Source organism: Ambystoma mexicanum, chromosome 1p (assembly GCF_040938575.1).
Source record: "Ambystoma mexicanum isolate Mex_15411 chromosome 1p, UKY_AmexF1_1, whole genome shotgun sequence".
In the NCBI taxonomy this organism is placed as follows: Eukaryota; Metazoa; Chordata; class Amphibia; order Caudata; family Ambystomatidae; genus Ambystoma; species Ambystoma mexicanum.
Window position 1 is genome coordinate 221013255 of NC_090921.1, and position 13906 is coordinate 221027160.

At 41.1% G+C, this 13906-nt stretch overlaps 1 protein-coding gene across 1 annotated transcript in view; it reads right to left on the reverse strand.

Moving 5' to 3' along the window:
• Positions 1-13906, reverse strand: part of LOC138489854 (uncharacterized) — a 211110-nt gene that overhangs the window by 18913 nt on the left and 178291 nt on the right. The window contains exon 2 of the mRNA XM_069617401.1: positions 5118-5150. Within this exon, the coding sequence (XP_069473502.1) occupies positions 5118-5150 (33 nt within the window). The remainder of the gene's footprint in view (positions 1-5117; positions 5151-13906) is intronic.

Sequence of the window (13906 nt, forward strand, 5' to 3'; positions counted from 1 at the left end):
AAATAGTGCATTTGCCAGTACACTTTCTGTGATAAATTGGGTAAAAAGCCACACAGTTTACAATCGGTTTTGCGGGGTAGGACATACATGGTCCATTAGATGCCAAGCCACCAACAATGCACAGGAGCGTTTTCAAACACATTTTCATAATGCATTCGCCTAGTATATGGCAGTGCTCTGCAAGTATAAAAAAGCATTTTCATATTGATTATGCTCAAACATGTCCATTCTGGTGCACCTAAATATGCCACTACTCCCACATAGGAAAATAATCATGTTTGCTTTGTCCATAATGCCAGTAAGAATACTATAACAAAGCATTTTATGTTGGCTCTGCCAATACATGCCAGTATTCTCATATAAGAACATACTCCTGTTGGCTTTGTATTAATGCCAGTGAAAAAAGCCATGCCACAGTAATATAACATATCGTGGCTGGGTACACAAATGCCCCACTCCCCATTCAAGAACTCTCCTCATGTTGCATTTTCTTCCTAACAGCAGTAAATAATGTCATGCCACAGTACAAAAACATTGCCTTGCAAGCTGCACGAGTGCCTCCATCCCAATGTAAGAAAGCATAGGTTTCCTTTGGCCTTAATACCAATAATAAACTGCAATGCAACAGTAAGTAAACATGCTCTTGCTGGCTAGTCGGTAAAATAGCTCAGCGGGCTGAGCGCATGCTGTTGTAATCTGAGTGTGATTCGCAGGTTCAAATCCTGACATGGCCAACTCACCCTTTCACACATCATCGCTACTTTCTGCTCCAATGTTCAATGTTATGTGGTTGACACTTAGCTCTCTTTCAGGCTACCCGCAGCCACCTCTGCTTCTTCTTTCATACAAGACTGTCTGGCCGCAATTCTTGAATGGTGTGCTGCCTATGATCTCTGCCTTAATGCCAGTAAGAATGAGATCCTCCTCATTGGGACACCCGCTCCATCCTTTCCTCTGTCTCTCTCTGGCTGCCCACTATGGGCCCTCTTCCTGCTCCTTCCTGTGAGGCTAAGAACCTTGGTGTCATCTTCGACTCTACTCTCTCCTTCCCTCCTCACATCTCTGACGTCTCTAAGAAGTCAAACTATCAGCTGCACCTCCTCAGAGGTATTCTTCCGTTTCCCACTTTCCCCCTGAAGTTCACTGTCTCCAGAGCTCTGGTCCACTCTAGGCTGGACTGTTGAAACAGCCTCTTTCTAAATCTTCCTGCCTCTACTCTTCGACCTTTACAACTTATCCAGAACAGGACTGCAAGACTTGTCCTTGGCCTCAAGCCCAGGGATCGTATCTCTCCAGCTCTAAAATCTCTTCACTGGCTCCCCATGGCTGCGAGGATCAAGTTCAAGACCCTCTGCATCGTCCACAAGGCATTATGGGGCCTGGGACCACTCTACCTCCAACTTTCTCTTCCAAAACATCTTCCTTCTCAAGCCCTCTGCTTATCCACCTCCAACTCTGTGGGGGTCAGGCGCTTCTCCAAGCTATCCCTGAATCATGGATAGACACTGAGGAATGGGTGAGAGAGGAGAGGAGGCAGAGGGGAGCTTGAAGGAGAGCTGAGTCTCATCCACATAACATTGAACGCTAGGAGAGAAGGGAGAGATGAGGTGGGCCAGAGGTGCCAAGTAAAGGTTGAAGACCCAGAGTGAGAGATTAGAGCCCTGGGGAACACCACATGTGGAGAGAGAGAGGTGGTGGAGAGAAAGGACCCTGGAAAGGTTGATTGGATATGAAGGACGTCAACTAGGATATAGCCTGATCCGTGATGCCGAGATTGTCACGGAGATGAGAGATCAGGATGGCATGGTTGACTGTGTCGAAAGCTGAGGAAAGATCACACAGGATGAGGATAGAAGGAAGGCTACAGTCGAGATTTGAGAGCAGGTCTTCACAGGTGTAAAAGAGAGCAGTTTCCATGCTTCTGGCTGCTCTAAAGCCAGACCAATGGTCATGGAGACAACCAACAGATTTGGTATTGAGGAAGCTGGAAGATGGCCAGCTTTTCCAGGATTTTGCCCAGGAAAGGAGTGATAGAGAGAGGGCAGTAGTTTGCCGGAGGGGATGGATCGGCAAAAGGCTTCTTCAGGATAGGTGCACAAGGGAGTGCCTTAAGGGGAGGGGAAAGTTCCAGTGGCAAAAGAGGGATTGCAGAAATGAGCCAAGGCTGGAGCAAGGGTGTCGATGTGGTCCTTGATGGTTCTAGAGGAGCAAGGGAGCACGTGCTTGGGCGATACTTTCATAGATTGGATTTGTCTAGAAACATTGTCCGGTGTGAACACAGTAAAAGAGGAGAACGGAGGAGGAGAGGGAGAGGCAGCCGGGGAGTGGCCGAGAGAGGTAGAGACGGAGGAAGAGGAGAGAGAGAGGACAGGATGTCCAGAGTTTTAGTGGTGAATTGTGAAGCCAGTGCAGAGGGACTGGGAGGGAACAGGAGAGGTAGAGACTGCAGCAGGATTGGCTCTCTTCTTGGACAGGACAGAGTTTGTATTGCCCTTTAGAACAGGCGACAGGCCAGTTTGGCAGAGGATGCTCCTGATGCCATCCACTTCCTTTTGGCCACTCTGCACTTGCGTTTAAGGCCGACAAGGTCGGAGTCAGAGGAGGAAGAAGGTGGCACAGTGGCCAGAGAAGATGAGGATGGTGCCAGAGAGGTGACGGAAGAGTGCGGTGGCAGAGGAGCCAGAGGGGTGTAGGTAGGAGTAGCAGGAGAAGGAAGGATGTTTATGAAACGTGGGAAATGCCTATCGAAAATGAGGAGTTTGGGCCGAGGACCCTGGACAAAAACAGTGCTGAAGAGAGGGTCCCAGGAATGCCCCTCTTCACTCCCATGAGCATGAAAGGATGGAGTGCCAGGAATGCTTGAAGTCCCCCATCGTACTTCGGAAGAATCCCAGATGCGCCACTGGCTTACACATACACAGAAAGGTACCCCCTCATTCAGCCATTCAGACCTAATCCAGTGCATATCTTTACCGGTATAGGGGATACAACGGAGATCGTGGATGGGAATACACTAATGGGCAGTCTTGATTAAACACCAAGAAGCCACGATGTTGATGTCATTAGTGACAGCACCACATAGCAGCATTAGTCATGAAGCACACTTGCAGCCCGGCAGCGCATTACACAAACATACATTTGCATACACAAAGAACATGCTTACACAGTTCTATAGCTAGAGGACGGATACACATACATATTGTCAAAGCTTTTATTATTTTTTCACTAGCCAAATGCAGTAACGCAGAAACGAAAGCCAACAAGAGATCCTGAGCAAGCTTGCAGATGCTTATGGCAAAATAATCCTATGGAACTACAGGAGTATGTATGGAGCCTGGTAGGACCATGTGTGACTAATATATAGGTAACCTAGTATAAAATGAGCATATAGAAATCATATTATAAGCCTAAGGAAAATTACAGAAGGCCTCAAGCCACAGAACACAAGACAAGATGAGCTGACTCAGGCTGCATGTAGCGCAAAGCAGGCTCACAGCTAAGGTCAGAGATACACGGTCACATACCAAACACTAGACGACAAGGAACCATCTCCAGAAAAGTGGAATAAATCCTCATAAGTGCAGTCTCAGGAGCTTGAATTTGTGGTCCACAAGCATGTGGTGCAGCTGAGCCAGACAATGGGCATTCACCCATGGTGGGAAAGAAGCGCCGATCCCAGCAACCCAGATGAGGAATGAAACAAATGTTGCAAACATGGGTACGCACTCTCATAGGCAAAGGTGATACACTACCAGATACAATACAGACACATAGACGTTCACATTTCCTTGAAAAGGTGCACAGAGATCTGAGAACCAAATCATCGAGTCCTAGGCCTGGGGAGATCAGCTCTAGCCAATCACGAAATAGAAAATCAAGGGTGGATGGCAACAGGCAAGAACCAATGGTAAACCCACTACTCTGCAACAATGTAATAGATAGTTTCTTGGGGACGGAACAGGCCAGCCATTTGGCATGCAAGGACCAGTCGAATAACCTCTATAGGGTACTTCCATAAGGGATACCACTCTCGATACCCAATCCGCTCCAGGGATAGGTTTTTGGGGAAGGGCCCAGGTGATAACGCAATGTCATGACAAAAGCAGGGAGGACGCATTGTGAAGTTGAGAAGTACTGAAGAATCTTGATTGTCTTGTATGATCCCTTTTGGTTTTTTATAATAAACTGCAGTCCTAAATTGCCGTTGGCTGAGTCCTCAGTTTATTCTGGGGAAGGGTGTTGGGCCCTTGAGCATCAGTTGGACCCCCAGATGACCTCTGGCATACCAGGTAATCATCCCAACAGTGACATTCAGATAGACATTAATGATGGTTTCGAAGGAGTGGAAGGGGCCCAAGAGGTCCTCCCACCGAGTGCCACCATTATTGGGAGAGGAGGAAAAAGGGGAGAGAGAAGAGACCATATGGAGGGTGGAGGGGCACCATAAGCCTGGAGAGGGAACGACACAGATGATGTCAATAATGGTTTGCCTGGAGGAGCGCTGGTGTAGGTATTGCACTTCTTCCTATAAGACTTAGTGAGAGGGATAGGATAGGAGATAGAGAAGCAGTTAGAGAAGATGGGAGAAACAGCGAGCACCATAGAGAGTGCAAAGGAGGTAGGAGGGAGGGGACGGGCCTGAGGGAAGAGAGAGAAATGCAGCATCATAAAAGTCATATGCAGCGTCATATGCAGCGTCATAAAAGTGACTTTCAATGACAAAACCTGTGTATATTGGGGTGCAACATCAAAGTGATTTACAGTACCTGAGGGAAATAGGCAAGTAGGGAAGAAAGCGTAAAGCATACATGCCAATGCGCCTCATGTCATTTGAGAGATGCACTTACATGCCTGTTATTTTGCGGTGTTCTCAGACAAGTCGTTTTTCTTTTCCCAATTTAAATCCAGGTCTACAAGCCCAAGAAGGCAAAGTGCAACAAAAATATTTCAATCTGGCATGGAATGCGGGTGCATTCGAGTATATCCCCTTGGTGCCCTCTTGTCTACCAGCTGTCCTGTTCATCTACAAGAACGTTCCATTTTCTCTGAATTCTACTGACATACTGACTCAATGACACTCTTGCAGGCAAATCTCAGGGTTATGCTGAACACCTTACCTTTCTGAGGAAGATAACTGTTATCTGCAGAACCTGGTAGGGAAACAGAATATAAAGAGAATATTCACACTGTTTTTGAAATAGGAACACCATCAAAAGCATCTTGTAATATAACACATTTGTTTGCGACATCTATTAATTTCAGGATTCTGTTTCGCCAGGGTGCCAGTTACACTGTAGCCAAATACCCTTTAATTTCCTGAATTAATGCATTTTGTGAAACAGGAATTTTGCAACCTGATTATGTGCACATCCCCGCTTTCTGAAATATCAGCCTACGTGTGGTATGTGTATATAAGTGCAGTCATGTTGCCCCATCCATGTGCACACTATGAAGAGTGTAGACTGTATGCAGTGCATCTGCATGTAAAGAGGTAAGGGGAGAACTCTGTGTCTGCCTGAGTCTTTGTTAAACACCAATATATGTATATATCGATTCAGTGAAAAAAACTTTGTTAAGGGGGTCTTCTGGTTACGTTGCACAAACAAAAACCTATGAAATTCAGAGAAAAAACATTGTTAAAGGATCGCTATGGTTAGAAGTAAAATTGAAACCCCCCAGAAATTTTCCAGTTAAGGTAAGCCAAGCAACCATAACTTGCAGCACCACCGTGCACTGCTAAGACTAATGCCAAGGACATCAAAGATGACATTGCAAATGTGATTGATGGCATCACTGATGACATCACATATCTGGACCACTTGTTTATCTTCACTGACATATCTAGGCCAGTTGTTTTTGTTCACTGACAGTGGAAATTTTTAAATTCAAAAGGTGCTTTATGTCTAGATGTTAACCTTGTCCTATGTTGTTATGGTACTTTCTTTAGGGTTTGGACTCAGCTCATGGTGCACATACAAGGGGAAATAAGCACGCCTCGGACACACAATTACTTTGTCTACATGATCATAAACTCCAATGTTATTGTCATTTTATGGCGACGTTGTTTCTTTCCTCCTTACTGGAGTTTCCCTGTATGTGCCTCAGATGTGTATGCATTGTGTCTCTTTATATTTATTGCTTGTACTAACACAAGTGTGTAGTAAGTCTTGAATTGTTAGCTATTAATTCCAAGTTGAACATCAGTCAAGATTCTAATAGGCTTGCATTTATTATCTTACTGGCCAATTTAACCAGATTAAAATTATTGTACTTCTATGGTGCATACTACACCCATTCCCTATGTGTATGTATTATTAGGTTGTTGTATTAACAACACTTAAAATATAATATTTTGTTTAAATGGGTACATTTTTTAATACATTAAGTAATTCATGAAAGGTCTCCTGATCACCCCCAATATGTTGCTACAAACTTTGTTAACACAACCACTGTTGTCTTTTATTATTTATCTGTATTCCTTCCCTCAGCACTATCCACTTCTCCCCTCTTTCGTGCACTTTCCCCCTTTCCCTCTCCCATGCACTTGCACATTCTCAATATCACTGGGCCTAGTAAGATCGTTGTTTTGGTCTCCCTTGTTCCCCTCCCTTGTCTCGTTGCGCTCTAAAACACTTGTGTATGAGCGTGATACAAATAAAATATCAATATCATTATCAAAGTAGGGACTTTTCATCAGAATTAATTTGATATGTGAGGTCATCAATAACATTTGTGATGTCATCTTTGATGTCCTGGGCAGTGCACAATGGTGGTATGAGCTATGGTTGCTTAGCTTACCGTTACTGGTGAATTTCTGGGGTTTTCAATTTTAGTTGTAACCATAACTTCCATTTAACAAAGTTTTTTCACTGAATTTCATGGGTTTTAATTATTGCAACTTAACCATAACATCCATTTAGTAAAGTTTTTCACTGTATGTTAATACTTTTTTATTGCAGGTTTTACATAATGTCCCATTAATAAAAAAAAATTCACCAAATTTCATAGGTTTTTACCAGTGCACCCCAATTTGCTACAAGTTCCTTATATCATACTCTACCCCAATGTAGCAGCTCTAAATCCACGAACCGTAAAAAAGTCTGTGGACCAGCAGGTAGCATCAACAAAACCCAGAAGCACAGTGGACAACAGAACATTTTTTACCCTTCTAACAACAAAAACATATACATGAACTAACATTACTAATATTTACTACACCAAAACATACATTTTTGTGCAATTCAACATTTCGAAATGTAAACATATTTTTTTCATTTAGCTCACAATATTAAAGGATGTACCAAGCACAAACCATAACTTTACACCTCATATTATTATCAGTTTAATACAACTCTTCATACACACTGAGATACACCAGGAGCTCATTGGAAAATAACCTCTTACCAAATTGTAAGTACACTTGATTTATTTCTCTATTATTACCATTCATTATATAAACCTTTCTCATAAGCAAATATTACCATTTGTTATTTAAACAGAAATGGCAAACACAGCTAAGTGGCTAGAAGGAAACTTTCCCAAAGAAGAAATGAGTGATGACGAAATCTTTAATAGTAAATACAGTTTTTTAATGCAAACAAATAACATAACTTATACAGAGCTTATTGAAATACTATTTTTTTTTATATTACAAACCACACCACACAGCAATTGTGCACACCCTGAAGAACCATAAACACAATCCCAATCCCCAACTCTACAGAATTAAATCAGGAACTTGTATTTGAAAATAGATCAACTCAGCAATAACATAAAAGAACTTGTAAATCATGTGAAAAATCATGTCATTAAAAATATTCAAGATCACAGCCCTACTTGTTCCTGCCTCCCTTACTGGCAGCAATCACCCGAATCAAATCCAGAAAACATTAATCGCAGACGATTTGACTAAATTTCTCTCCCTGCCTCTACTGATGAGGACTTTAAAGAAACTTCAAATACTCCAATTTATGTTTCCCATTCTGATAACCCAAATGTCACCTTTACTAAATATCACGGCAAAAATGCTGTGGTTTGACCCAGTAAAGGTGTACCCCATTATACCATTTAAGGGGAGCAGGGATTGCGGGGGTGTCCCACTTGCCCCTTAAATTGTATAATGGGTCTGGGGTTTGCGGGGGTGTCCCCCGCATCCTTTACATGGATTACGGTGGCAAACCCACAGCCTTTTTGCCATTTTCTGATGCGATTTTAACACATTGAACCAATTTAAGGCAGGCCCAACATCTTCCCCTGTCCACCATCCCTCTGTATCTGTGGTTGGTGCTCCTTCCCTCCCCAAGCTCACCTCCTTGCCTCTCCTGGAAAAACAGACAAAAATACAAAAAAATACAAAATCAAAAAATACAATTCCCATTTGAGCCAACTTTCACAGTTAAAAAACAGAACAAAAAAATGTCCTATATAGACTCCATCTGCTTTACATTTTTTAGTAAAGTATTTAGACACAATCAGATTATCCAACATTTCCATTAACATTTTGCTCTATGCTAATGAGACTAATGGACAGTTGTATAATAGAGATGAAGATAAAAGGACAGAAACTATTTTCTGTCCTGAATAACCTCCCAAGCACCTTTTGTATCCTGCATAGTCCAAATCACTTCACTTGTTTTTGGTTAAAAGATTGTGCCTCTTAAAATAACATTTTTGGGGAGGTTATATACTGAACTAACACATCTTCTACTGTACTTAACTGTTTTTTGTAACTTTCACATAAACTGCTTCTAACTTGTTTCTGTTTTTGCTTTGCATTTACTACATGCTACTAAATAATACTTCAATATATATGTTACCTCCTCACATACATTGTTTCAATGCATTCTGAACATTGAAAAGAAAAATCTGATTTCCAACATCAGTCAAATGAACTCCACCGCTTCGAAATATATTCATGCATTCAAACCAGATATTTTCACTGTGGAAAGATGTCATTCCAACATCCTGTAAAAAACCACATAAAACTTTATTTACATTCCATCTGGCTTTTTTCGATATGTGAACAAAACAAGTTACAAAGTTTCTACATTTGCCCTTGAACTATCCGAGAAAAAATATGTTAGAACATGGAAACAGTGTCATTAACTTTGTAAATGTATCCTTCATGGCAAACTGTAAGGATATTCCAGTCACATAGCCCAAACTGTTACCTCCACAGTGAACTATAATGATGTCTGGCTGCATCAAAGTTACCATACTCTCGCAAAACGGTAGCAATTCCACCCACTTCAATTCTCAATCTCCATGCCAAGAAACTTTTAATTCTTCTAATCCAAGATTCACAGATAATCCACACTGCTCAGAGTACACCTGTAACCAATGGATCCAAAAATCTCCCACCATCCAGACACTCTGCTTCTACATATCCATAGCATATTCACTGTACACAACAAAGAAAATACCCACTACCCTGTGCTTCTGTACACAACCATGAAACCTGATTGGCTAATCCCCCGATATCCGCGACTGTCTGCGGACTCTGCAGTCCCTTTTCCATGCCAGGCATCCTTAAAAGAGCTGGATAGCATGTGCAGGTCTGCAAACTATCGCAGATATCCATGGACGCCATATCACAGGGCAGTCCTTCTACCCTTTTTACTTTTATGTCTTGAACACTCCCTCATTGGCTACTTTCAGTCACACATCCATCCACTAATTGCATCCAAAAACACTCCATGCAGTCCGGTCACCTCACTTCAACACTTCAGATGTACATTTCAACTCTGAGAGAACATGTCTCCTGTTACTCAGAGCCTCCTGCATCAAAAACTACTGTGACACTCTCCAAAATGTCTATTTGCAGTGCAGATTCAACAATATCTGCATCTAACAAAACATAGTACAGGTATGCTTATATATTTTTAAATTATTTTTTTAAACACCTCCATAAATATATATACAGGATGACTGCCATTAACCCTGTAATAAGCATCTCAATAAGCAAATTCTCTTTTCTAACCACTGCTATAAAATTCCATTTATTGCAACATGATGCACCAGGTCGCATCAAGTGGCAGTAACTTACATGCACTGCCAACATATTAAACTTCCACACACCAACTGCCACTTAACAGTATTCTACAAATCGTTTGCAACTGCATTTGCTTCACTTGTAGAAAGAATGTTGCACACAGTGCTGCTGTAAATGCACATATGCATTTTAACTTTCAACAAAATGCTCCGAAAAAGAAACATTTTTAAATGAACAGCATTTTGAATTTTGCCTTTTATATCAATGTCATACTTTCCAACCTTTCTCATCATATCTCTTATGGTGCCACCATTCTCCACCTACTCACACATATGTGTATACTGCCAACGTATCTATGTGCAATGATTCTCCATACATACAAAATACTGCTCTTTTCCAACCACTACTATAAGACACCAACTTTAAACTGCCATTGCATTACCACTAGGCCACAAGTTCCCTATTCTTTAAAAACACTGCAACACGGTGCAAATACATTGCACCAGAAACCCAGCACTTTTTTATGAAAAGCAGCAACACAATAAATTGCCCTACTGCAAAAACATACATTTTTCATGCATTTTAAATGAAGCCAACATTTGCTGTACAACGGCTACCGTTACATATTAGCCCTACAAGAATCTTTCCTGTGCTGCAAAAATAACCTAGATATGCATCTTTTTTACACACCAATTTTCACCCTGTTCTTTATAATGTCCCACACAGCACTAGTCATAGTCCAATTGTTCTAACAACCTAGTTAACATACTTTACTACTCCACTCATAAAACAACTTTATTCACTCTTTTTCCAAACAACTCCTCCTACCTTAATAAATAACAACCTCTCTTAGTAAAACGACTTCACCATTAACACATATACCAACTATCTTTCTTTTACAATTACAGCAAAAAAGAAGATTGACAAAGAGAGCTACCTAAGAAAGAACACTCTTCACATCCTACAAAGTAAGTCGATTAATATAGCATGTATATCTCTCTATTTGTAACAATGTGCTTTCACTATATATTCGCCTAGAGTATTATTTTCTACTGAACAATATTGTATTTCACTCTTACTCATAATATTGCAGCATTCACACTCTTTATTCCGATCTAAACATTGCTCTTCATTCAATACACCACCAATTCCTAACTGCCTAACACATCCATTTCTCATCAACTTCTATACCACAATATCACTTCCTTACTCTTCCATAAGCCTTCCTACGTGAGGTCCTTAATTCCAACCCAACAACTTTCACACTCATTGCATTCCAAATCACAAAAACAAATTATCACACATACACACACTTGCTCCGCTCTTTTCCATTGCACCCACATAACCCTCATACCTATGCACTAAATCACACCATTAGAACAGCCAGTTTTCATCAAAACATCATAATGTTCCCACTTATTCAATCACACCACCACTTCATTACTCACTAACACCAGTAGTACCCCATTCCCCATCATATAAATATACCTATTTTATACAACTCAATCTCATATTTACCCAAGCCCATCACACCTATGCATCCCCTTACTCTTACAACCTTCCCAACCACACCTTTCATCCCACTACACAATCACACGCCACTTTATTCATCTGTAAAATAACACCCGCATGCCCATGCATAATACATTCATAAACATTCCACAACTTTCAAATCCAAACTTTCTTTTTTCCCAACAGACAGAACAAAATGCCTACTGAAAAGCAACTCTGTAGAAAACAAACACAATATAGAGCAGATAAAAATTGAAACAGGCCATATAGTCATCCGCCTCTAAAACAATTGATAGAAAACATTAAAATAGAATAGGTAGTAACCTCACTGAACAAAACTAAACCAGCCACAACTAAAAAAGTAAGGCCCCTCTTGCAAAAACTAAAATTAAAAACGATGTATAAACAAAAGTAGACCCACTAATGAACCTAACACTATATCTAGCAATGTTAAGGTAGCCACAGTAAAACATTGCAAATAATACATTTTACAACAAAAATCCACCACAGATTTTGTAACAATCTTATAAAGACAGCTATAAAGGCACGATCAGCCTTTAAAAACTACAGCTGAAAACTAATCCCTGTGGCTCTAATTGACAGCGCATTTATACTAAAGAAAAATGTGTTTATATTAATTTTAAACAGAATGAAACCACTAACTAAATTAATTTAAAAAAAATACAGAAAGCGCTTCTAAACATGTGCACTGTTAATATAGATACTTTTTCAAGCTTCTGTGAAAGTGAATGGATTCACACAAGCAGCACAGAACCATATTTCAATGAGAGGCTTATAAAAAAAAAACAAAAAAAAAACAATTGCCATAGGCAATGATGGCAAAGTATATGAAATGGTAGGAGACACCATTATAGCAACAAAATAAACCCTAATAGAAAAAATGTCCCCAACAAACTTTCAACCAAATGTTCCTTTTGCCCAAACAATCCATCCAGTGTACAAATGGACATGCAGCTCAATATGTAACGTATCCCAATAATCCTTCAAATAGTTACTTCAATTCCTCAATCACTATATGACACTAAAAGGCAAAAGTAGAATGAAAACTTTACAAACCATGGACTCCTGCCCAGTACGCATCCACACTGGTCTGCGAGGACATTCATTAGCCTGCATTTCAGGACTTGCGTGCAAAAGCACCTTCCACCACATCAAAATGTTAGCAACATACCATTCCGCTATACAAAATCTTGTGCATAGACTATACTATGCAAAAAGTCCTGCTCTAGAACTGCAAAATGTAAATAACATTCTCATATATGGAATAGCCAGAGGACACCTTTAAGAAATAGAGCACATCCAAAGTAAATATTTTGGAACTGAAGTTGACTTTGAAAATTCAGTAACTTTAGAAAACATTAGCGAAAACCTCACAAACTCCAACCTGCTTACAAACACATACAGAAAAGAAATAGCAACGTTTCAAAACACATCTGCTGGATTACCAGACAAAGTATGTGTCTGTTGGCGCAGAACGATTTTATAAAAAGAGCACAAAAATAGTATATGATATGATATATGATATATGATATGATAAGGCATTTATAACGCGCCTATACACAAGTGTTTCAAGGGGCGACGAGGCATGGGAGGGGGAACAGAGGGAAGACAGACAACGATCCTACTAGGTCAGGTGTCATTCAGATTGCGCAAGTGCATGGGAAGGGGGAAGTGGGAAAGTACGTGGGTAAAGAGGAGGGGAGAGTGCAGCACATGGGATAATAGAATAAATAACAGTAAGTAAAAGTACGGTCAACAGGTGACAAGTACAAGGGTAAGTGCAGACAACAGGTGCCAAGTGCTGGTAGTGGGACTGTAGGGATACAGAAACAGTCCCCAAGTGCAGGGGTTTCCAGGAAGGCAGTGCAGGTGTGTGACTGGCAGAGGAGGGTACCTGGGCCTGAGATCAGAAGGTGGCCAGGTAACCAGTGCAGTTTCAGTTTCAGCCAGGAAGTCAGCAGGGGAGAGGAGGAGAAAAAGCAGAAGCAAAGAGAGAGGTTTTGAGGTGCTTCCGGAACTAGAGATGATTCTCAAGTTTCAGGGAGGCACGGAGGCTGTTCCAGAGGGAAGCCCCAGCTGAACAAAGATCTCCCACGAACTTGTTGCTTGGAGAGATATGGCCTACAAAATAGAGGACAATGGGGAATCCTAATGGTTCCAATTAGCTTTGTATCTAATAGCAGAAAATAAATACAAAATAACTGATCCCTCAATAGTTTCCACATACTGCTCTACAAAGCTTGACAACAACCAAATGCCATCACATGCTATCTGTTACGCTCACCTGGTCACCGCGGGGGTGTTGGGGCACGGTTGGAGCCCCCCCGTAACTGGACTCCTGGGAATCGTCTCCCCCTCTAGATTTCTGCTGGGCCTGCTGCT